This window comes from Chrysemys picta, chromosome 1 (assembly GCF_011386835.1).
Source record: "Chrysemys picta bellii isolate R12L10 chromosome 1, ASM1138683v2, whole genome shotgun sequence".
NCBI lineage: Eukaryota > Metazoa > Chordata > Testudines > Emydidae > Chrysemys > Chrysemys picta.
This window is the reverse complement of record NC_088791.1, coordinates 190,009,516-190,035,460: the sequence shown is the minus strand read 5'-3', so window position 1 is coordinate 190,035,460 and position 25,945 is coordinate 190,009,516. Positions and strand designations below refer to the sequence as shown.

At 42.1% G+C, this 25,945-nt stretch overlaps 1 protein-coding gene across 4 annotated transcripts in view; it reads left to right on the top strand.

The window, feature by feature from the left end:
- The window catches only part of URB1 (URB1 ribosome biogenesis homolog), a 92,440-nt gene that overhangs the window by 38,055 nt on the left and 28,440 nt on the right, over nt 1–25,945 (top strand). For all 4 annotated transcript variants that reach the window (XM_024102762.3, XM_042855754.2, XM_042855755.2 and 1 more), the window contains 12 exons: nt 1,569–1,691; nt 5,476–5,588; nt 6,766–6,885; nt 9,932–10,048; nt 10,546–10,684; nt 13,368–13,538; nt 16,534–16,730; nt 18,140–18,364; nt 18,929–19,108; nt 21,499–22,354; nt 23,621–23,825; nt 24,699–24,882. In XM_024102762.3, coding sequence (XP_023958530.2) covers nt 1,569–1,691; nt 5,476–5,588; nt 6,766–6,885; nt 9,932–10,048; nt 10,546–10,684; nt 13,368–13,538; nt 16,534–16,730; nt 18,140–18,364; nt 18,929–19,108; nt 21,499–22,354; nt 23,621–23,825; nt 24,699–24,882 — 2,630 coding nt within the window. The remainder of the gene's footprint in view (nt 1–1,568; nt 1,692–5,475; nt 5,589–6,765; nt 6,886–9,931; nt 10,049–10,545; nt 10,685–13,367; nt 13,539–16,533; nt 16,731–18,139; nt 18,365–18,928; nt 19,109–21,498; nt 22,355–23,620; nt 23,826–24,698; nt 24,883–25,945) is intronic.

Sequence of the window (25,945 nt, the reverse complement as noted above, 5' to 3'; positions counted from 1 at the left end):
CAGGAAAAAAAATGTTGTAAAGAATTGTTCAGCTATTTTTACACTGTATTTATTTACTTCCACTAGCAGCTGTACAACAATTTGCCTTTATGCAGCCTCACATCAATTCAGCTGTCAATAAACCAGAAAAATATTTTAGGCTGCTGAAATGCCTTTTGCTTATAAGTGGATGGCTGCTGTACATGAATGAGGATGTTTCTGTTGTACCTGCTGCACATCTTACAGTCATTAAATGATCTCCTCATTCTAAGGCTTCACATTTGGAGATTATTATTTAAAAAACAACAGCAGGGGAGAGAGAAACCTTAGCTGAAATAAATAGTGATACATTTCCAGTATATACTGTATATCCAACACCAATGTACCCAATGTCAATGATAAAAAAGCAATGATATTGGTTAGCTATATTCTTCACTTCAGGGCTTTGGAGCTGTGCTCCGGCTCTGCTCTAGCTCCAGGCAAAAACTTGCAGCTCCACTGCTCCGGAGCTGCTCCGCGCTCCAGCTCTGGGCTCTGCTCCAAAGCCCTGCTTCACTTTCCTATTTCTTTCTATCTATCATTTACTTTAGAGCAGGGGTCGGCAACGTTTGGCACGCGGCTCGCCAGGGTAAGCACCCTGGCGGGCCGGGCCAGTTTTATTTACCTGCTGATGCGGCAGGTTCGGCCGTTCGCAGCCCCCGCTGGCCGCGGTTCGCCGTCCTGGGCCAATGGGGGTGGCGGGAAGCGGCGCGGGTGAGCGATGTGCTGGCCGCGGCTTCCCGCCGCCCCCATTGGCCCGGGTCAGCGAACTGCGGCCAGTGGGGGCCGCAATCGGCCGAACCTGCCGCGTCAGCAGGTAAATAAAACTGGCTCGGCCCGCCAGGGTGCTTACCCTGGCGAGCCGCATGCCAAACGTTGCCGACCCCTGCTTTAGAGATTGATGGATGCTATAGATGGTATGCTTTTTAAGGGAAGAGATTGTATCTTCAGATGTGGGGGGCACTATACAGGCAAATTTAAAAACGACAGGTCCCCATGTAAGAATTTGATCAAATAATCCAGATTTAAAAGTATAAATATTAATACAGAAAAAGGGGTGTGTATCCAATTCTACTTCTTTTTATTAGTCAGCTGGACAGAGCCTAGCTCGTAGTGGATGTTACTGATAATACAAATAATAATACAAATGTGGGTTAGAGCAGTGATAGTCAGACCACTGTGGTTCAGGAGCCAAATTAGCAATCAAAATTACTCAAAAAAGCCATAGTAGTGTTAATGACGAGGGAAATATTTAGTGTGTGTATATTGAAATATACTATAATAAAATATATTATTCTCACAGCAAATAAGTTAATAAATTAGTGCAAGTTGATAACTTAATTGGTTGATAACATAGTGAAAACCTCCTGACTGGTTACTAAATAAATCCTACAGTGTTTTAATAGCGTGTGCTGCAAACAGGAGAGACACTAAAGAACCATTTGCGGCTTGAGAGTATCACTGTGTTAAAACATTGCGAGATTGTTGGTTTCCTTTGTCTGAAGGAAAAATGAACTAATTCTAAATATATTCATTCTATCTGTGTTCAGGCTCAGATGATGCAGAGACCACTCTTCTGAAAGCTGTGTTACTTCAGGTCATATGCCTTTGTCAGAAGGTTGTTCCCCATGTGGTAGCTCAGAGCAACTTTGATTTCAGCAAACTGCTAAAAGGTATGTTAAGGGTATTTAAATGTTCTTCAGCTGGCTAATGAAAGCATTAAAAGCCTCTAGGACAGGGGTCCTCAAATTGGGGGTCGGGACCCCTCAGGGGGTCACGAGGTTATTACATGGGGGGGGTCGCAGGCTGTCACCCTCCACCCCAAACCCCGCTTTGCCTCCAGCATTTATAATGGTGTTAAATATATTAAAAGGTGTTTTTAGTGTATAAGGGGGGGTCGCACTCAGAGGCTTGCAGTGTGAAAGGGGTCACCAGTACAAAAGTCTGAGAACCCCTGCTCTAGCAGGAGAGGTTGATTACTTTTCTACTTAGTAAGAGGAACAGAAGTGTCCTCAAAAGAGTAACCTGTTTTAAGAAGAACAGGAGTACTTGTGGCACCTTAGAGACTAACAAATTTATTAGACTCTCGATTACATCACCATTTCATTTTGCTGTTTGTGCAGGGGATAGCACTTCACAAACAAATGTAAAATGACAAGATCGCTGCCCCCAGGATTTAGCTTTAAAACTATAAATATTAAGGGTTACGGGGCGTTGCTGTCTGGAGTGGTTCACGGTTGTAAGTGCCAGTCTCCGAGCAGTCTGTCAGAAAAGCAGGGCAAGCTGGTGCCATGTTCTATAATTAGATTTTCCCAACCTAGTAACAAATGTGAACTCCTGGATCACTGTAAGAGTGTTACCATGGAGTCACGGGCAGTCCCCTTGGGCACTCCAGTCTGTCTTGCCACCCAGGCAAACTGGACTTAGTGATGGATGGTCACTAACATAAAAAATCAGAAATATTCAGGTTGCTCCCAGTCTCAGGAGACCAGTCACTTACCCCAGATCAGTTTGTACCTTAGATCTAACACCAAAAACAATACTGGTAGCCAATCCTGTAATAAACTAATTAAGGATTTATTACCTAGGAAAAAAAATGAGAGGGTTTATTTATATGTTAAAGCAGGCAACTTATAAGCACAAATGAGTTACAGTCTGTGGTTCCAAAAGGTGACAGAGATGTAGTAATCTGTCCATTTAATGTCTTTTAGGGCTAACCTAGGTTGACTCTGGGGAATCTCTGCTCTTGTTTCTTAGCTCCAGCCCTTGTAAGAGTCTAAACAGCAAAGAGATAACTATTTCTTCTTGAGAGCATCTTTCTATGTCCATCCACCAGAGTTCAAACTGATGGGACAAGAGCTCCTGCACGTAACTTCTTCCTGGGTGGATGGGGCAATCCATAAAGTTTCTGTCCTACGATGGCCTGGATAATCCTTCTTGGTGGGTGGGGGAACCCCTCTTCCTGCTGAGGCTCACAAGCTCATAGCAGGCATTTTTAAAATTATAAAACAAAACTTTCATATTACCTTACAGCATGGGATACAGACATTAGAAGTAAGATCAATGCATGGAGCAACTTACAAGCATTTTACAGAATCTAAATAGATTTTTACAAGTCTAACACCTTGAACAATACTAATATATAGGTCTGGTTTCCAAATACGAATTTGTCAGTGCTCAGCTGATGCCTTCAGACTTGGCAACAGCTGGCACCTGGTCTGCCAGTGTCACAACAGGAAAAAGACATTTTTTTCTTAAATTCTGTATCTGTTTTGTCACATCCACTCCTATTTTTAAATTTTAAAAATAATTTTCTAATCTACTTCTTGATGTTGTTTACAGAAATTTACTTGCAAAAATCTGGAATTTCTAGGTGCCTAACTCATAAGAAGATAACATTAGAAGGCCATACTGGGTCAGACCAAAGGTCCATGTAGCCCAGTATCCTGTCTTCAGACAGTGGCCAATGCTAGGTGCCCCAGAGGGAATGAACAGAACTGGTAATCATAAAGTGATCCACTCCCTGCCGCCCATTCCCAGATTCAGGCAAACAGGCTAGGGACACCATCCTTGCCCACCCTGGCTAATAGCCATTGATGGACCTTCCTCCATGAATATATCTAGTTCTCTTTTGAACCCTGTTATAGTCTCGGCAACATCCTCTGGCAAAGAGTTCCACAGTTTTACTGTGCATTGTGTGAAGAAAAACTTCCTTTTGTTTGTTTTAAACCTGCTGTCTATTAATTCCCAGTGACTTTCAATGGGATATGGGCGCCTAACTCCCTCAGGCCCCTATGACAATCGCAGCCTAAATAAATGATTTTAGAACTCTTCATATTTGCAACAACATTGCAGTCTCTTAAAGGGATAGGGTAATTGATTAGAGGTTTAAAAAAATCACTTACCAATGCAGTGGTCTCTTCTGGAAGGTGTCAAAAGTAACCCTTTCTTCTTCTACTGCTCTGTTTTTTCAATCATGCTTACTTCAGTCCAAGGGAAGAGGAATGGAATTCTACATGGTGTTGCTTCTGAGGGAAGCTCATAATAGGAGAATTATTAACAGTAATATGAGATGGTTTGAGTTTGGGCAACTGTTACATAGGAGACAAGGAGTGTTTCTTTGTGCAGCAAAACTGAGTAGAGAAGTATATACATTTTCTGTACCATAGAGCTAGAATAATTATCTGTACTATGTGCAGTCCCTTGTAAGGTATATAAGAGTAGGAGTTACATAAATTAAAAGTTTGTCAAGAAAAGGAGAGCCAAAAGTCTTAAAATAAATAGACTAATGCATGGGCTTCCCATCCCCCTTGTGTCCCAATCAGAGTGCACTGCCATGGTTAGTTTATTCTGTGGCTGCCTCACAAAATCATGTGTCCTGTGTGTCCCAGTATTTCTTGCAACATAATGGATTGATTTTTCCAAAAAACAAAAGGAGGGACATGTATCTTGATAAGGCAATGACCCCTTGGTATTGTGTTTAGTTATAATGTGACACAAGGAATAAAACTTTAGCACCTCACATTTTTTGGCAGAAAAGTACATTGAGAATTAGTCACAAATCTCCCATCCTCCTGCACAGAATTGAGCAGTCTGCCAGTGGGACTGAAGACAGGCAGTCTGTTTTTGACCTGTAACAATCTGTATGTTTAACAGCTGATCCCATTGTTTAGTTTTGCTGCTGGTGGAACTTTGGAGTTTTGTTAGTTCTGCTATCTTTTTTTAATGTGCTGTCCCATATACAAATTACACAATACAAGAAAAGAGAACACTGAGCTCACCCCATAGAAAATGAGATTATAGAGTGCATACCAGAGTGGAGTTAAAATATGAGGCAGCTCTCACTCTGTGCTTAATGAACCAATGGTAGCATCACTAGTTTTGTGAATTATATGGGAAGTATTTGATCTCTGATTAATTCAGGAAAATAAAGTATCCCATCTCAATCTGTTTTTTGCTTTAGGTGAAAAATACCACTTGTTGCAAATAAATGATAAAAAGCTACTTTTGGTGAGATGTAAGCCCAAAGTTCACTTGCGGTTAGTAAATATGCCATATCACATTTTGTAACAGTATGGGTATTAGTCCGGACACCTAGGTCAAATTCCATGTTGTAGTCTTCGCTAAATTTCCCACTGCAATCTGAACAGCACCTGGGTTTTCTTTTTCACTTGTTATGTAAAACTACTGTTTGGAGTTGCTGCATGATAACCCAAGGGGCTGTGTTGTCAAGGGTGGGCCTAACGATCCCTACAGTGTGAACTGGGTGAGGTCGTTTGGATTGTGTTACTCAGGAGGTCAGACTAGATATTAATCCTGGCCTTAAAATCTATGAATTTCTTGCTTGCTCACTTCATAAGAGTGCTTTGAGGCTTAAATAATGAATGTTTGTGAAGCATTCTGAGATCTAGAAATGCAAAGTAATATTAATTATTACTAACTGTTTTCCAACCCCAGGTATTGTCACTGAAAAAGGACTCCGAGAGGAGATCCCTCCTGTTCTACAGCACCATATACTGAAAGTGGCCCTGGAACTGCCGGCAAATAAATTTGCCTGGTTCAGAGTACAGGTAGGAGAATTGCAGATGCGTTTATCTGTTTCTTTTGCCAGTTGCCCTCATGTCTTTGTCTCTGATGCTGCACGTCTTTAGTGCCAGTCCTATCATTTCAGTGTCTGTTTCCATTAGGCAAGAGCCCGGGAATCATTGGCTCAACAAAGGCCTAGGACCTTTGTCAGTGGGAATAGAAATTCCCTCCTCTCCTATGAAGGGTTAAAAGGGGCATCCTAAAATCTGCTGCTCCCAGAGGCAAGAGTGAGACTCTTCTGGACACTGAGGGATGGAAGGATTGTGGCTGCAAATCAAGGAGATGAACCTTACCCTAGGGGGCTCCTTGCTTATGCGAGTGGAGGCTTTCACAGACTCCCCTCTCTTCTCATTTACTCCAGGCACATATAGGAAGAGACCCTCCTACAGCTGGCTGGAGAAAGGATTTGAACCTGCCTTGTGAGAGTTGGCAGTGGGGGAAAGAAGTGACTCAAGGCTGCCCTGATTGGAACCCTCCATGATAACAGATCCTCCATCATATTCAGACAGCCATAGAGAACAGGGAAGAGACTTAAGAGGGAGCAGGAAAGATCTTTGAAACTGGCAAAAAAAAAAATTACTTCTTGCCAGTTTCAACAGCAGTGTAATTTTTCTGTTTTGCACACTATTAGTGTTAGGCAAGTGCTTAAAGGAAAAGTTAGAAGGCCATATTCAACAGTGATGCAAAGGGTTTTTGTATTTTGCACATTGGGTTGGTCTGAAAAGTAGAATAAGCAGTAAAGTAGTGCACATTTGTAATAATTCGGCACCTGTCAGAACAGAAGCGACTTACACTGATTTCCTATTCTTTGGGAGCTAAATTCAGCCCTGGGATAAATGGATTTATTTCCCCTTGAGTCAGTATTAGTATGACATCAGGATTATTGGTGATGAGGGAAAGTTAAAGGGTGTGGTGTTCTACTTAGACCCTTCTGTTAGTTGGTTTTCCTATTAGACACACTCCTTCCATTGCTCAAAGGCTATTATACTCATCTTGCTCACCCACTAATTGCAGAATTCGTTCAAATCACGCTACTTCCACTTGGCCAGCCCAAAAAAGCTCTGGCCTGCAAAACAGTTTTTGCTATTCTGCTGCCACAGAGTAACTTATTCCTGTCCAGTGATATCACACAAGGGAAGTTTAAACCCATTATTCTTTTAGGATGTCTCGGAAACAGAAAAGGTTCGTGGTGAAAGATCAGTATTTTATTTACTGATGAAAATGTTTGTAACAAGTAACCATTCACAACTGAAAACGTCAACAAAACAACTGATCATCAAGGTAAGTTTTTTCTTTGGCCTCAGATACTTAAACACATTTATATAGTTTGTGCCAACAGCAGTGTGTTGATGTTGATCACGCTAAGGTTGTTTTTTTAGCACTTTGATTTTAAAGAGTCTCTAATTTAATTTGACTGTAATTATTCACTCCTTGGCTCACAGCCAACCTGTTCTGCTCACGTGAAATAGTCCCATTGGCCACAGTCTTTTCTGGGTAGCAGTGAATATTATTTACCCTTTAAAAAACAAATAAAAAAAATCTACATTTTGGCACTTAAATAGAAGATGTCTGATTTTCAGAAGTGCTGAAGGCCCACAAATCCCGTTGAAGTCAGTGGCAGCTGCAGAAGTTTGGTGCCTCTGAAAATCAGGTCACTTCTAGTTAGATGCCTCAATATGGATTTAGGAGCCTAAATTAAAAGAATCTGGCGTAGGTGTTCCTAGGCCCTGATTCTGCAATCAGGTCCATGCAGGTGGATTGTTGTGACTGTGCATAGCCCCAGTGACTAGTGACTTCTGCACAGGTCCAGGAGCTTGTCCCTGGGTACCCAGTTGTAACATCATTCACAAACCAAAATGATATGGATTTTAAAAGTTAAATCTGGCATGTGATTACTGTTATCAGGTTTTATCACAGGTTGCACTTTGAAAGCTGGAAACAGCTGCTTTTATCAGAGAAATTACATAAAGAGTTCCGTTGTATAGTTCATGTCAGCCACTGAGATGCACGTGAGTCTGTTACCCACTAGTGTGCTCCTCCTGCTCATGGCACTAGCATTGGCTGCCACTGTCAGCAAAGCAAGGTGCCAGATCACAGATGAATTTTTAAGGACTTGGGGGGGAGGGATAGCTCAGTGGTTTGAGCATTGGCCTGCTAAACCCAGGGTTGTGAGTTCAATCCTTGAGGGGGCCACTTAGGGATCTGGGGCAAAATCAGTACTTGGTCCTGCTAGTGAAGGCAGGGGGCTGGACTCGATGACCTTTCAAAGTCCCTTCCAGTTCTAGGAGATAGGATATCTCCATTAATTTAATTTAATTAAAAAAATGTAAGTTACAATCCAAAGCCCTTTGAAGCTAGTGAGGGTCTTCACACTGAGTTCAACGGCCTCTGGATTTTAATGCTTGCATGGTAACACCATATCTGGGGCCAGTAGGATTCAGTACAAAATGTTGTAGAGGCTTAAAGACAGTGACAGAACTCCCACAGATGTTATAGGGTTCAGGATCAGAGCTGGAATTTGGGACCCTGTAGAATTTCTGTTACAGTTACTTTTGGCAGCTGCATAGGAAAAGCCTGCTTCGTAAATGTGCAGTCCTTAATGGTGGTGGGTAAGCTCCTCTTGTGTGAGCCTCTGGTGCTTAAACGTATTTACATTTAAAAGCAATAGCGTGGGTTTTTTTTTTTTTTTTGTAGTATATTTGATTGATGAGCAGAGATTTGGGCTGCCTGATTCATTTTCTCCTTTCAGTTCGTTCTGTTTTCTTTGAAAGGGAGACATAAGCAGTGAGGTCAGGACAGTTGTATCAGTTCCAATGGGCTTTTCAAAATTCTTAAAAAAAAAAAAAAGAGAGATGTTAATGAGTCTTTTTTTGCTTTATTTTTCAACATAATGGAATATAAATTGCAGGTATGTTTTCAAATTTTGCATTCTGTTCCTGCCTCTTTTCATGAGGGCTGAAAGTACTGTTCTTTTTTGAGAATCTGCCAGAAGTAGTTAATTATTTAAGAGTGAATCATTTTTTTTGATGAACTGTCATGTCAAATTCGTGTAATCAGAGATGCTATTTTTGTATCTGCCAGTGTAGCACACACAGTGAAAGCTGAACAAACTGAGCCCTGAAAGAGAACTGTTTTCAATATATGTTTTGCAAAAGACAAAGCTCATAAAACTATATAGAAGCTTGTTATTTGAGTTTTCATATGATAGTGTCCTCTCTCTTTCAGTAACTTCAGTTAGTTTATTTATTACATGATTACCTGTGCTGTTGTTTTAAACACAAAAGGTCTGATTTTGATTTCACTTAATGCTGGTTTAACTTTTTTGACTTCAGTTGAGTCAGAACTTGTTTACACAGTTTTTGTACTGCTTTCACTATATTGGCTTGCAACTAATCACCATAGCGTGGATGCAGTTGTGAAAAGGGCCTCGTCCCTATAGCTTGCTACCCATAATTTCTGGGAATAACCTATACCGGTATAAGGCACCTTTTTAATGGTAAAACTATTGTCCCCAGACAAAACTATGTCTGGTAAAACCCTACCAGAAATCAGGGGTTTTACTGATTTAATAATTTTGGTAAAAAACAAACAAACAAACAAAAAACCACCAGTAACTGAAATAGTTTAATGGGTACAAAAACTGTGTTTAGACCAGGCCTAAATTACTTTTGATTCATACTGGCGTGAGATCGCAATCAGGCTGTAGTTTAGCCAGATCCCTGCTTCCCCCGATGTTACAAACACTCTAGTCCTGCAGACAGTTGCCCTTATGAATAACTTTACATATATGAGTAGCTTCATGTTGTTCAACTGCATTACTTGTGTGCATAATATTAATTGCGTGTGTAGCTGTTTGCAGGATCAGGGCTTAAAATGCATGGATCTAAGAAAATAAGTGCAAGACTAAGAACAAATTAGAGTTGTATCTGAGAGTTGTATAAAGCTAGGCAGAAAAAAAGTGTGTGTTGGGAAAAGTTTTGGAGAAGATGGCTGCTTTCAGCAAAGGGGGCAGCATGAATAAAGACATGGGGCCTGATTCTCATTTACATCAAGGCCACTTTACACAGCTTTGGCAATGTAAAATGGCAGTAAATAATATTTACATCCACTTTGGGGCCCTTTTGTGGAATTAGGGTGGTCTAAAGCAACCTTGGTATATGTAAGAATCAGGTCCCTTTTGTCAGAAGTTAGAGAGGGGGACAGTGTTGGTGTTCAGCAATTTGCTGCTATTCTGTCTGTAGTAAAAGAAATAAAAATGAAAGCTGCTGTACAAAAAGCTATAAATATACACTATTTATTTTCTCTCACATGCTGTTTTTCCGGCTAGGTTTTGCATGACAGTGGAGTATTTGAGTACACGTGGAAGGAACTCGTACTGTGGCTGGAACACTTGGATAATACAATAGAAGACAAAAAGGAAGCCGTGATTCAGTTTTTGGAGAGGGTAATTGTTCAAATTAGTTAGATAAACAATGTCAAGAATAGCATTAATGGGAAGCTAATTACTTTGCTGTTATTGAGGAAAATCTTTTCAAAGGATTGTGAATGAATTCTGAGAAAGGCAGTGACTAAATCCTTTACACAGAACTCATATCTGTTGTCCTTGGTGAAGGGGTGGATGAAAAGGGTTGGGGGGAATTGACTCCCCATAAGATATATTGTTACCGGAGCAGTGCTGGTATGAGGAGAAAAGAGGCTAAGGTTATTAGGCATCCCACCTGCTAGGCTCCTTTGAAACTCCCAGATAAAATTAACTAATTCCAATAAAATCTAATCTTTAAAAGAAAACATTTCTTTTCCTGATCACCTTTTCCGGATGTTAAATTCCCAAGCCCTTCCATTTGTTTCACTTAATATTCCTATAACTAGCATTTTCTGTATAGAATTGCAATGAGCTTGCTTGTTCGGGGGTCTATGACTGACTTTTATCTTGGTTTGCAGATTTTAATGAAGTTGGTGACAAACCCCTATCCATACACGGATAAAGCCGCAGACCTTGTCCAGGAAGCCAGTATGCTCCAAGTCAACTTATTTAAACAAGATGTGGATAATGTTAGCATACCCATCTCTCACATTGATGGTATGTGATGATCCCAAAGTGATGTCTGCTCCATCTAATTTTGCAGTCCTTAATCAGGCAAACCTGCTACTGATGCCTGTTGAAATCTTGCCTGAGTAAGGAACTACAGGATTAGGCTTTTTAATTGTATTCAGCTCTGTAAGTAAACACTAAATGACCAGGATGTCTCCCCACACCAGAAGGTAATCTATGACACAGCTTTGCAGTTTTAAAAGTCCAAGTAAAATCTTACTTTTGATCTGCTTTCAGTGTCCCACAGCACCAGTTTTTAATCCAAGTCAAATCCATTGCAGTCATGCTTCCTTTTAAACCACAGGGCCAGGGCTAGCTCCCCCTGCATATATGAGCAAGGGGCAAGGATCGTACCAGAGCCCCTCCCACTTCTTGTGTTCATTCACAGGGGGCAGCTGGAATCTTGCTTCTTGTGCTCTTTAGGCCAAATCCTGGTCCCATTGACTGCAGTGTCAAAATTCCTATTGACTTCAGGGACCAGGATTTGGCTAGCTGAGCATACAGACATGGAAGTGTTAGTTCCACTTTGGTAATTCAGGGCTCAGGAGAAAGCACATGGCACACCCCCCACCCCCCGTTTTTTTTTTTTTTTATAAAGAGTATAACAGCTGCCAGGGTGGATTTGATTTAAATCACTAGTCAGGAAGACTCGATTTAATCATGGATTTCTACATAAAAGTGCCTTCTTGTTGGTTGTTATAACCTTAATACATATTCTTCACAACTCAGAGATAGATGTAGGTTTCATTTTTAGAAGGTACACACTATACGTTTTTAAAGTGATTTATTTTGAAAACTTTTCAGATTAGTTTTATAGTTATATTAGAAAATGAATGATGGTTTGGTTATTTCATTTACCAAAAGTAATTGAAGCAGATATTTATGAAGTCATTGGGAGGTGAAGTATCTCCAATTCAACAGGTTAATCATTAATATTTGGAGGATTTTCTTGCCATGCTGTATTAGGAGGAGAACATCACCAGACAGACATTTAAATTGTTTTATTTATCTAAAACAACGATGTTATGTATTCTGGATTTTTTTTAACAGCAAACATATAATATTTTAATAAAACAAGCATACGAATTTTTGAATTTAGTTAAAGATTCAAGGTTTTTTTTAAATCAGGTTTTTGTTAATTTTTTTTTAACTAAAATAGTTAAATGAAATATTTAAAAAAAAAAACACACAAAAATTAAATCGACTATATCAGCCTGGTCAACATGAGAAACTTAAAATATTGGCTTCTGCAGCTAACTCAGTCATCTTCACCTTCCTGCTTTCCTAGGATGATTTCTCAATTTGGAATAAATTAGTCCAAAGGAAGAAAATATTCTTTCTACACCGGCAGAAGAAGCTACTGCTGTTAAAAGTGAAATTATCACTTCAACAGTCTCTGAATCCACGTGCTTAAGTGACTTCCACCAGTTCACTGGTGTGACTTTCTTTAAAACATCATCAGCAAATATATATCTCAGAAAGACCTCAAGACTTCTGGAATATGCTGCTCAAACAGTTTCACTTTTGTTTCTACTGCTTTTACCTCCTTTCTCCATTTATCTCCAGACTTCTTCTCCTTGTCCAGATCTATTTCACCCCCAAAAATCTTCTATTCATTGAAATTTTTGAAACTTTGCACTTTTAGAGAGAGGTAAGGGATTGACTCTGTGTACACAAATTTAGAGATGGACAATAGGGTTGAGGTCTGTTATTTCTCACCGCTATACATTATTTATTTATTTATCTATTTATTTATTTAAAAACATTTTTGTTATTAACAAGCATGTTATCTCTGGAGACACAAATTCACAGTTTGAGAACTGCAAAACTAAGCATCTCTGATGGTATCTTCTAGACTGAGCACTGAGTCCCATTGGGAAGAAAGCTTAACCTAAATAATCTATACAGAAGTCACTGGAACCCCATAAGAGTGAGTCCCTAATCCATGAACTGTTGGAACTCATTTACCAAACTTTTCTTAAACATTACATGAATATATTGTCTCATACTCTAGAATTAGAATTTATAATCCCTATTCCATGATGAGATATCTTTGAGCTATAATGTATCTTAATTAAAACTATCTTTAGATAGGTTTTTTCCTCAAAAAGCATTTTATCAAAAAAATCCGTTTTTTTGTTTGTTTGTTTGTTTGTTTGTTTAAATCATTGATTTTTATCCACCCTGGCAGCTGCCTCCCCTGTACGCGCTCGCCTGTCTCCTCCAGAGGTGCTCTGACTGCAGATGTTTTGGTGCGATGCCTTCATCCACTGCTGCTGGTGCTATTTCCCCTTTCTCCATACTTCTCTTAATGGGGCATCAGCTTTGAAAGCCACCCACAGTGTAAACATGCTAGGAGTGCCATCTATTTTACCATCATTAGGAGCCAGATATACCTGTCTTTCACCCTTTGTCTGATTTGTACCATTAATGTATATTCAAAGATAATGTATATTCAAAGAGACATCTTCTTATCCTTGGGTTGTTGTTCCCCCAAACCTGTATTAAATTGTTCCCTTTCACTTGCCTACAGCACTAACATTGGATGCTCCCTTTATTTTCTCCTGAATTACCCACACCTTTAAATCTCCTCTTATTTCCTGTGTACTTGCATCCTAAAAGTAGTGTTTGCTTGAACTCAGAACCCTGACATTTTTTCATTGGTAACTAGATGTCCTGGATATGGTTGATGTCCTTGTGGAGGGCAGCGAAGGCCTAGATGAAGAAATTGGATTCAGTTTAAATGAAGACATGATTCTACACACCTTTCCATTCAGTGCTGTTGTCCCTGCAGCGTTAGAAGCCAGGAATAAGTTGTTGCTTCAGACTGAAAATGAAATGGGTATTTACTGTGTTTATATATGTCCCTGGGAATGGCTAAAAAGATTCATGCTGTATATGGAAGGGGGGGAATATTTTATCATTTTCATGCAGTGGTTACTCTGGTTATTGTGTATGAAAATCAATGAGCCCTATTGTACCCTCTGCTTCTACAAGTGGAGAAAACACAGATCCAAGGGATCCTAGCTCAGAGCAGCATTAAGGGTGCAAGGTGCCTCTACTCTCTTCTGACCCCAAGGAAGATGCATTGGGTTCAGAACCTGAGCCAAGAGGGCAATATCAGGGTGATGACTGCTCTTTACAACATTAGTCCCACCACCACCAACTCTGTGAACTCTTGTGGGAAAGCTACATAGGTCATATCCGAATTAAAGAGCCCACCTATCCTCTGATGCTGTGGAACCCACAGCAGTGGCCAGAGAAGGGAGCCCCTGTAAGCACAATTCTGCTGGGAACCAGGGCGGAGGCAAAGTGCCTCAGCATAGATAGTCCTGGCTTGAGAAGCCTCCAAGATTCTCACAGCGTAAACCTTTACTCCCTGTTTCTTTTGTGAGAGAGGAATGCATGCCTTCCTCCCTTGCTCCTGAGGTAAGAACATGTACAGAAGTCACCCAAAGGAAATTCCTGGAGTTCCTGTCCTTTTATGCAGTGTAGCCATGTAGGAAGCAATATTGCTCACAATAATTTGTGGCCTTATGGAAAATGTAGAAAACCAAACCTCCCCCTTGCCCCCGACGCACACATTTCATTTGGGGGAAGAATTCTGCAAGTTCACATTTTAAAAGCACACTGTTGATGCTTAGTGACGACTATGTTACAATAGCCGTGACTGGGAAAAGGAAGTGCTTAAGTGAAATAGAGCTGAACGGTTTTAAAGGATTGTGTTTGGTATAACAAATAGTGTGAAACTCGCCCATTGAAACCAGTTAGTTGGGACTGGAGAATTGGACCCATGGGGGAGGGAATTAACTTTTTTTTTTTTTAAAGAAAACTTCCATATTAATCCTTGACTGACGACGTTATCTTTTTGGGTGCATAAATGACAAAATGGGCTAAACTCTACTCAGACCTGAATTTAGTAAGGTTGCACTGGGTATAACTTTAGGACAGAACTTGGCAAAATGTGGTTAAATGCTAAACTTAAGATAGAAGTGCTTTTGTTTGTATACAGGTTCAACGAGTTAGAAGTTTTAGGTATAAATTCTGACTGACGCTGCCATGTACGTGAGAAAAGAGGTAGCCATGATGGGTATAATTGTTATGCACAGATCAGGATTCTCTCCCCATGCCTAGGGTTACCATTCGTCCGGATTTACCCGGACATGTCCTCCTTTTTGTGCTAAAAATAGCGTCCGGGGGGAATTTGTAAATAACTCAAAATGTCCGGGATTTCCCCCCTCCCCGGCAGAGCAGAGCGAGCGGCTCGGAGGGCTGCAGGAAAGTCCCGGGCTGGACTTCGGAGCAGCTGTAGAGGAGCTCCTCCTCCCTCCCTGCATTCTGAGCCGGCAGCTCCTCCTCCTGCAGCCCAGTGTCCCGGTCCGGCAGCACTGTGCAGGGCCAGGGACCGGGTTTTGTGTTGCGCTGGGGAGCGCAGCCACGTGTCCGGCTCGCACAGAGCCCAACACCCTGTTCTGAGCAGCAGGGTAAGGGGGCCAGGGGGCAGGAGAAGGGGCAGGGAGGTTCTGGAGGGGGCAATCAAGAAACGGGGGGGGGGTCGGGAGTTCAGGGGGGGCTTTTTGGGGGGAGTGGAGAAAGTTTTGGGCAGTCAGGGTACAGGTAGGGGGTAGGGTCCTGGGGGGCAGTTGGGGGGGGGTCTCAGGAGGGGGCAGTTAGGGGACAAGGCACAGGGAGGCTTAGGTAGGGGGTGGGGTTCTGGAGGGCAGTTAGGAGCAGGGGGTCCCAGGAGGGGGCAGTCAGGGGTCCCAGGAGGGGGCAGTCAGGGGACAAGGAACAGGGAGTCTTAGGTAGGGGGTGGGGTTCTGGAGGGCAGTTAGGAGCAGGGGGTCCCAGGAGGGGGCAGTCAGGGGACAAGGAGCGGGGTGGGTGGGGGGCTGGGAGTTCTGGGGGGCTGTCAGGGGGCAGGAGTGGGGAGAGGGATCGGAGCAGTCAGGGGACAGGGAGCAGAGGGGTTTAGATGGGTTGGGAGTTCTGGGGGGGGCTGTCAGGGGGTGGGGAGTGGTTGGATGGGGCGTGGGAGTCCCAGGGGTCTGTCTGGGGGTGGGGGGGTGGATAAGGGTTGGGGCAGTCAGGGGACAAGAGGCAGGGAGGCTTAGATAGGGGGTGGAGTCCTGGGGGGCAGTTAGGGGCAGGGGTCCCAGGAGGGGGCAGTCAGGGGACAAGGAACGGGGGGAGGGTTGGGGGTTCTGGGGGGGCGGGAAGTGGGAGGGGCAGGGGCGGGGCTAGGGCAGGGCTCCTCCCGTCCTCTTTTTTGCTTGCTGAAATATGGTAACCCTACCCATGCCCCACCCACAAAGCTGGCATTCGCCAGGCCCTGCACATGGAGAACTGTTGAGTATCCAGAGTGACTAACGGGCCAAGATCTACGTATTTATACACAGCTCTCCCTCTGATCTGCACTCCTGCATGCAGATTATGCCTGCTTCTATGTGCAGCTGTGCTTGGGCCTATGACCAGCCAGAATACAGGTATAATATAACACTGCGAAAAGCACTTAGTTTTCTGTCAGGTTGGGGGTTGAACCCAGTAGCAAGTCCGAGTGTAATCTGGCACCATTTACCTTACTAAGAACTACAGTATGTAGGATTTTCACTAGCACCTCAAGAAATTAGGAGCATAAATCCATTTGACATTCAGTGGGATTTGTGCTCCGTAGGCACTTATGAAAATCCCACGCTGTAGTCTCAAAGTGATTGCTATCTAAATACTGCTCAGGTTAGGTGGGTGTGAATGGTGTTGTGGCTAGAGTTACTGTATGTACTTTCCCAGATTCTTACCAGTGAGAGAACCTGTCTCAAACCTGTTGTTTGCTTTTGTAGGAGGAAGTATAGTGGAGTATCTTGTTGCTGTTTTTACTGATCTCCTTCACAGTCAGAGAGATCCCCTGGCCCTCTGTCTGATGTTTCAGCTCTTCGATAAAGAACTCCAGTCACTGAATGCATCTCAGTATCCTCAGCTCTACCAGTTTAACCAATACTATAGTCTCTGGATACCACAGCAAGCTAAGGAAACCTTGGTAAGGGATGCATAAAATCATTTGATTGCTAGCTTTAGGGTTGCTAAAAGACCAGTGGATTGTAGAAGGCTTTCATTTCCACTGTGCAGTACATCTAGGCTTTTATCTTCCAAACTCGAGTTTAGGCATCCTTGTTTTCTAATGTGTTGCAGAATCTTTGCAGGATTGAAGGGTATTGGAGACTTTTAAATGAGGTGCAAATACTTTTTAGCTGGTGCAGGGTCAAACTGTTAATTGAATCCTTAATTACTTTTACATTAGCAGCAACTTCTTATCAAGTTGCAACAATGATTTATATGCAGAATCACGTTTAGCAAGTGGCGGGAAAGTTACTTACATGCACCAGTGGCCTGAGTTTCAAAAAAAGTAAGGAAATGGTTGTAATACCTTGACAATAGCCAGTTTATTATCTATCTGTGGTACTTACGTGGCCCTCACTGCAGTAGTATCTGAGCACGTCACAATCTTTAATGTATTTATCCTCACAAGGCCCCTGGAAGGAAGGGAACTGTCCATTTTACAGATGGGGAGCTGAGGCACAGAGAAACTAAGGGAGTTGCCAAAGGTCACAAAGGAAGTCTTTGGTGGAGCAAGGATGTAAAGCCGGTCTCCAGAGTCCAAGGCTAGTGCCCTAACCATTGGGCAATCTTTCTTCCCCAGTGAGAGCATTACCACAGCTCCTATCATGGAGTGAGCAGATCAGCCAAGACCCTGTGAAGGGAGTGCCTGCAATCCCTGTGGTGCCCGCCAGGAGTGCTTGTTTGCTGCAAGTTCAGATCCTGCTAAAAACAGTTCTTGCGTTTTGCTTTTTAACTGGATTTGTTATTTATTTGTTCTATGTTAGTTATAACTATTGCAGGTGTCATCCTGGTGTGAATAAGTAATGTTTATAACTCTAATTTGTAATTAAGTTTAATTATTTCAGATTCCTTTCAGAGCAGGCAGTAGTAGGCACAAGTGTCCCTTCCCCAGATGGGGAGGCAGGTGGATGAGGAGTATCCCCACAAGGGCAAGGAGAAGAATGGTGGTGGGTGCTCCCCATCTCCTCCCAACAAGAGAGGCTGGTGCAGCAGTGATTGAGGTTGTGCAGGGCTAGATCGGAGCGGGTTAGGAGCACACAGGCCATCCACGATAGAAGCTGCAGCATTGCTCCCTCAGCCAGCCAGAGAGCGTATGAGGGGCACTTCGGCCAGCATTGATCTGTATGCATTGATAACAATACAGCTGTATTGCACTGTGCATTGTGGTTGCAGGGCTGGGCCCTGAGAGCATGGTTCAGTGCTTGGTTACATGCCTTATTTCAATGGGAATTGCCCCAGCTTAGGTCAGAGCACAGTTTGGCCCTAAGAGATTGATATACACATTGTGTCTTTTTTTCCCCTTCTCCACATTACTTCTGTTTTCAACAGTTGAAACAAACTGAATGCATAAGCAGGGAGCTCATCCTGCCACCAGATTCTTCGTTCCCCTCCTTGCTGAAGATTGCCTTTGAGAGAGGTGGCGCTGTCCTGTTGGAAGATGGTGTCCAGGCAAAGCTGAGAGAGGCAGCTTCCCAGCTCCAACTTCAGCAGCTTTTGCTAGCAGTCAGGCACGTGCTGCTGTACCTAAAAACCACAGTGGAGAACTTCGGCAGTGTAAGGAATACGTTCAATTAACGCTGGGTTCTAAGTACAGCACGCTGAAGTGGTGCAAATGCACTTTGGTTGTGTAGCCTCTTCATGTGCACAACCCCACTGAAGTTAGGGAGCAGCTCAGGAATCCGGCCCAGATTGTAGCAATTGTATCCCTTGTTGTTGAGACTGGCTGCCTTTACAATAGGATTCTTTATGAATGTGTGTGTCGTGTATACTGCAAATGAATTGCAGCTTTCTTTCCATCTCTTGTTGTCTTTATATCACGACTAGATGCCTGTCTGGAGGATATGCTTTAGTTGTGATTAAATTCTTTGGGCTGTGTTATATTAGAAGCAGACTAGATGATCTGATGATTCCTTCTGCCCTTAAAATACATGAATATTGTGTTAGCCTCACAGAGGCTTTGATCGGGAGCAGGCTCCTATTGTGGGAGCCATTGTATATGGTCCCTGCCCCAAAGAGCTTACAATCTAAGAAGATGTTAATTTAATCCTGTTCTTGCATAGTTTTCGTTCCAGCCTCCTCCACTTTTCTCCTCATCCTCCAGTGTGTTTACTTTCACAGCTCAGTAAAAGTTCTGGTCCTCGCCTTCTCGGTCTCTACATGGACCTACTGAGTAGCTTGCTGTGCCGATGTGATCAGATGAAGTTGTGCAACGAGCAGAAACAAGAAGGGGCCCAAACTGAATCGGATCTCTTTATGGATTTAGAGTCTGTGGCCACAGTGGAGTCTGCAGATGGCAAGGTATAAATAGGCTTGGCAGAATTCAATTTTTATTTATTTATTATATAGTTTTAACAGATAATATCAATGTTTATTTTTAAGCATTTTTTCCCAAAATTATGGAGGAGAGAGGGTCATACAAGAATTATTTAATAACAGTAGACGTTGAGATTAAAAAAATTAAAGCTTTATAACCCTTAAAATACAAATTGTCAACATCACATGCCAAAGTACACAAAGTAAAGAATGTCAAATCAGACTCTAAGAAGTTCTCAAGCAGCACTTTTTTTACTTTGCCTATCAATGGAAATATTTTTTTTTGGTCGGTGTCTGTGTGTTGAAATCAACTTTTAGCAGCAATTACCGATAAAAATCTGATCCTTCCAAGCTTAGGTATAAACCCCTCGGTAGACTCATAATGAATGCTGTCATATTAGTCAGCACAATTAAATTGGACTCTAGGAAGTCTTTCATCAGCTTTGGAGAACTGTTTACTGAGGCAAAACAGACAAATGGCTCTCGGGTGCAAACTATATTATCTAATTGTCATTGGTAGTTGAAATAAACGTTTAGCGTAGAGCATGGAGCTGACCTGTATTCTTACTGATACACACAATGTGATAGAGGCTGAAGAAAGAAAGGGGGCTTCAGTGAGTGCTACAGTCTGATGTGGAAGGTGAGGGTTTGACTCTTTATTTGTGTTAGGGTGTTTAATTAGGATTAAAGGTGATGCCTGTCTGATAGGGAAGCATGCAATCACTTGTTGAAGGCCTGTGCAAGATCTGCACACTATGGCCTGGTCTACACTCTGGGGTGGGGAAGGGGGAGTGTCGATGTAAGATGCACAACTTCAGCTATGGGAATACCGTAGCTGAAGTCGACGTATCTTATTCCGACTTATTTCCCGTCCTCACGGCGCGGGATCGATGGCCGCAGCTCCCCTGTTGACTCCGCTACTGCCGCTTGCTCCGGTGGAGTTCCGGACTCGACGGGGAACACGTTCGGGGATCGATCTATCGTGTCTTAACGAGACGCGATATATCGATTTCCCGATAAATCAGTCTGGACATACCCTAAGTGGAAGCACTACTGTAGCTTTCTGTAGGGTGATGGGCGGGATGCAGGTGGGTTATCGCCACATGGATAGTGGGCTTCAGACATAGTGTTTCACAGAGGGGTCTTTGCATCAGGCACAGATAGGTCAATGCAGAGGTGTGCCATTGAAGGAGGTCTGGGAGAGGGACCAACGGATCTATGAGAACGTGCATTCAGTGTCCCTAAACTAGTGGCTCTCAACCAGGAGTACGCAGAGGTCTTTCGGGGGTACATCAACTCATCTAGATATTTGCCTAGTTTTACAACAGGCTACATAAAAAGCATTAGCAAAGTCAGTAGACACTAAAATTTTGTTCAGACGATGACTTATTTATATGCTCTATATCCTATACACTAAAATGTAAGTACAATATTTATATCCCAATTGATTTATTTTATAATTGTATGGTAAAAATGAGAAAGTAAGCCATTATTCAGTAATAGTGTGCTGTGATGCTTTTGTATTTTTATGTCTGATTTTGTAAGCAAGTAAGCAAGACTGATCAGACTCCTGAAAGGGGTGCAGTACTCTGGAAAGGTTGAGAGCCACTGCTCTAACCTACCATACAGGTGTGTGGCTGGGCAGCAGCCTCTATTATTCTAACCCACAGGCTAGAATAGTGGCTATGGAATGGGCTGCATTGCAGATCTACAGCTCACTTGTGTATGGGGAGCGTGAATGCTATTTCTCCATTCCTTTTAGACCCTGGCTCAAAGCTTCGTTGCCCACGTTTTGTGGAGGGAGGAGTGAATTTTCACCATAGCGTTAGTTTTATCCGATTCCTGGATTCAAGAAGATTAGAATGTCATGTATTTAGTTGATGAAACCTGCGATACCTCCCCTGGGAACGTAGTAAAACTTATGGAAATGTACAAAGTTACATTGTGTGATAGGTTAAAGTGGTGTCTTCTCCCTCACATGATACTCTGACTTAGGACTAAGTCATTCTAATGTCTGTGTAAAATTGTGCCACAGACTTTGAAAGATTCAGTCATGCTTGTCTGAATGAACAAATGGAGGAAGCATTTGGCTTTATCCCAGAAGCAGCAGAATAGAAATTGAGATGAATAACTTGGAGATGTTGTTTAATGTTTAGAATCTTTTTTTTTTTTTTTTTACCACAGAGAAAAGGCTTTTTTTTTTTTACAATACCATAAACATTGAGAGAAACATAATTGTATGTACCTGTATTTCATTAATTCTTTTGACCAGTAATAGGTTTTTAGGTTTCAGTAAACATGCACTATAGGTAGAAGCAGAGAAATGATTTTAGATTATCTTTTTTGTGGTTTCTTCATCACTGTGTACGTTGCAGATGCTAGAAGATATGCTCATGTTGATCTTCAAACATCCTACACTGGAGACCTGGTTCTTGGCTTTAGAGCAACATTCTCTTCCCCAACACAACTTAAACCCTGTCATGGTGAAGCTTTTGTCAGCTCATGTAAATAATGGCATCCTTCAGTTACTGAAGGTGAGTGCTCCAATGTTGCAAAATATGAAGCACATAGACATGCTGTCTAAGTATTTTGAAGCCATCACTGAAAGCGTCTTGGAAGAGTTACGTGCTGGAAGAAAAGAAAAGAACCTGGTATCTCCCAAAAAGTCCCAGCAGCTGGAGGCTCTGCAGCAGTTACATGTTTATATGGATGCGGCTCAGTTAAAAGAAGTCACGCTGACCATGCTCCGGCTTCCTGAGGCAAGCCTGACCACTCAAAAATCTGAAAATTCCCCTAAAAAAGAGAGAAATTTAAGCTTCTATGGGAAGACACTGGTGCAGCTCCTCACAGAAAGCTACCAAAGACAGACCATTCAAGGAGAGCTACTGTTATCAACAGAGCACATTAAAGGGATGGGGACTCTGCTATCAACATCAAACAGTGAGGATCTGGAAAAAGTCTTCCTGAATGCTCTCTCTCGAGAGCCCCTCTTTGCCCATGCGGTTGGTGTAGATGTACACGTTTACTGCCTTAACCACATGACTGAAACTTCCCTTGCCATTGTGGCTTTGCTGATCCAGCATTGTAGGACTCATCTGCTGCAGTTTGAGCTGTGGTGTCTGAATTGTGCAACTGGAAAGTACCTAAGGAAAAATATGGACGTCTTTCTTCCACTCATCAACGTATATTTGCAGAATAGAGAGCAGTATGACTTTACACGGCCATCAAAAGGTAAAACCGACAACTGATCAATATTAATGATGTAAATATTATCTGGGGATTTTTAACTATTCTCAGCAGAGTGTTCAGATAAAATGACGTGTCTGTCATTGGGTGCATTGGGAAGACCATTTTCAGGGAATGAAAATTTCACTGGCCTAAGGTCTGGGACTTGCTACATTCAGTGCTGGACTAGCCCCCCGAAAGGTACTGTTAGACTTGAGGTCTAGTGACAGTTTAGAAGTCCATTATCTTGTGAATCTTTAGTGCTAAAATCAATACTTGTTATCCTCTGAAAAGTTGGGATTCTCCGCCTTATTAACCAGTTACAAAAATCGCTCTTTTCTGTCTACTCTTGTCTAACTCTATGGGTGTTTATCATGTGACCATCACTGACATATCCAGGGCAAGGCACAAGGCACTGAAGTCAAGTCATCAGGCCTCTTTCCATTGCCATCTTTTTAAAATGCAGATAACTTTCCTTCCATGTTGGTTATTAACTGATTGTTCAGCACTTAGGAAATAAGTGCTATCTGCAGCGAATGCTATGAGTATTGTTGCCGGTCATGTAAATACAAATTTAAAAAGTGTTTGAAAACATGTAGAATTTGCTGAACTAGGATGGCTCCAAAGGTGTATTGATAGAAAATTACAAAGTAAGTTTTATTGGCCCATTAGCTTAGTGATACTTAGCCTCGTGGCTCTAGAGTTGCATGTGGCTCTTTGGAGCACTGCTGTGGAGTAGCAGACCCAGCTTACAGGAGGTTCAAGAGAGGTGTTGCTTGGGGAAGGGCCAGAAGAGGAAGAGAAATCTTTCTCCATTCCATTACTCAGAGAATGGTGGTAGCTTCAGATTTATCAGACACTTCCTATCTGAGAGCTGAAATGAAAGAAGAAGCCTCTGATCAGAGTCCAGGGTCAGCACTTTGGTAAGAATCTGAGCAGTTACTACTACCTTTGTCTAGCAGATCAGAGCTGGGCTTCTCATCAGGATGTTGCCCCTGTGCCTTGGAGGTCTGTGATATTTGCCTGTAACTACTCATTTTAATCCTCTGTCTAGTAGGTGTTTGAAAGAGATACCAGACACTTTACGGAACATTTGTCTTTCAAACACTTTATAGATCTGTTACAGTCCCACACGGTGTGTGCTTTTTCAGAATAGGCCCACAGTCTGTGTTCTATCATTCTGTTGAACACATGAAGCAGTTTGAGTTGAGAGCCCTGCCAGAGAGCTTACAATGACATCCCTGTGTCTCTTTGCACTCTTTCTTCCTACAGTCTCCTCAGCTGTTGTACCTGTCTTGAGAGTAGCTTTGTGGAAAGAGTTGTTCAAAAAAATTCTAGATACAGAACCATCGCAAGAACTCACAGCCGTGAAGTTGCAAGTGTTTTCCAAGCTGGTACAGTCTTCAGAAATTGAAGCGCTAACTAATCTAATCGACCAGTTACCTGGAACTCTTGAGAGAGCAGAAAATTATGAGAGGTAGGCAAGTCCTATTTCCAATTTTTGCATTTTAAGTAATGTAATGCCTGGAATTGTCATTTTGTTGCATAAAACATTGTTATCCCTGCTTCAAAGAACCTACTGTCTAAGTGTGATAGTATTTTTAAGCTGGGGTGTCCTTTAATGTATGTATATCATGTAAAAATCTCAAAAGTCCCCCAAAACTTTAAATACAACATTCCTCGTTCATGAAGCTGTACTGTGGTTCAGTGTAATTAAATGTGTGTGTGTGTGTGTGTGTGTGTGTGTGGGGTGGGGAATATCAGGAATTCAAAGCCTTATGTTTTCTCCATTTAATTTCATTGGTGTGCTTCAGAAATAACTTTATAGTACAGCAGAATAAGGCTACAACAGCCTCACATATCTTGCTGGGAAAGGGAGCCACAGCACAGATACCCATATTAAGTTTTATTTAAACTTTGTGGAACTTTTGAGCCATTTGTAAAGTTAACATTCAATAGCATAATAAACAGAGAGACAAAAAATATTGTAAGGACTTGTGCGTTAAGGTCTGGAAGTACTCAGCTGGGACCAGTACACTTTCACAAGCTCTGTTCTTGGGCAAGTGATCGAAACATTTTCTATCCCTGCTTAAGCTGATGGTGGCTAGGTTTATAACAGATGTGACAGTACTCATCTCTGGGGGAACATGAGGAAAGGACTGGCCATATAAATTCCTGGGTGACTAACTTATTACATGATTATCATAAGCTTTAGAAGATAGTGATTCTTTGGTCATCTGGGGCTTAGGTGTCCCTATGCATAAAATCAAATGATTAAAAATGTGTGGAGAAAATCACGGTAAAATTAACACAAACAAAAACATTCTACTAACATTTGAATTTTCTGCAGTTGGATTGTGGCAGATTCCATATCGAGAGCGCTGGAGAACTCTGCTGAAGAGTTGCACTCCTGGAAGAAAAGCCTCTTGTCAGCCTGTATAAAGTGGTTAATCACCACATATAACATCAGGAAAGACCAAGAAAACAACCAAGGAATAGAGAGTTCCATGCTGTTGAGACTAGAAGAGTTATTGGTGAGACTCCTTTCCATTTGCTTTAATCTAAATCTTGATTGTATGGACTTTTCTTTATTGTGCTTTTCTATTTCTGTATTATGTAAATGAAGTTGTTACGCTCGTCTTGGTTTCTTTGGTATTTTGTGTGCAGCTTGTACAGTTTGTAACTGGCCTTGCAAGATCCTAATGCAAAACAATTTTGGGTCCTGTTGGGAGAGGTGCTGGACACTTGCAATTACCATTGAAGTTAGTGGGATTTTGAGATGCTCAGTGCCTTTCAAGATCAGTCCCTAATGGTATTTTTTTTAAAAAGAAGAGAGAGAGAAAGAAAATGCTGTAAAAGTAGAAATGTTCTTACAAAGTACATGAATCTGCTCCCACTGAAGTCAACAACAATCATCCAGTTGACTTCAGTGGTAGCAAGGTCAATGCCATAAGTTCCTAATCATGTATACCTTATGCATCTCAAATTTTCTTTAGGTGTGTAAGGAATACAGGATCAGGTCCTAAGTAAAAGCAAAAGATGCTTTTACAGAAGCTGGGCTAACTGCCCCTCTTGGTTTCTTTGTGTGCACTCCCTCTCAGGCATCACCTGTCTCTTGGGGTGTAAATAACAATTCTCCCACTCTCAGACAGGGCCCTGGTACTAATGGTGATTACCTCAGCAGGTCTGACTTGTTGTCAGCACCTGCAGCGCACTTCTGTCTAGGAGCTATGACCCATGCTACCCTTTGACTGGACAGCTTTATAAAGCAAAGTATTGTTTATTTAGAACTGAAACATTTCAGAGAAAAAGATCTTAAAACAAGAAGTAAACCACATGTATATCTAGCTTACCAGGTACCTATCCAACTTCCACTTGGGATCCTGGTAGCCCTAAGTTTCCTAGAGACACCCCCAGAGCCCTCAGGTCAAATAGCATAATTTGCTCTCTTAGCCTCCAAACCAGTTCTTCTCTCTACTTCAGGGACAGAGTCTTGAAATCCTGTTCCATTTTTGTCCTCCTCCCCTTTGCAGGCACCATGTCACTTTTTTTAACTGTTAGCTACCAGCGCTGGCAAAACAAGACTTGTAACTTAGT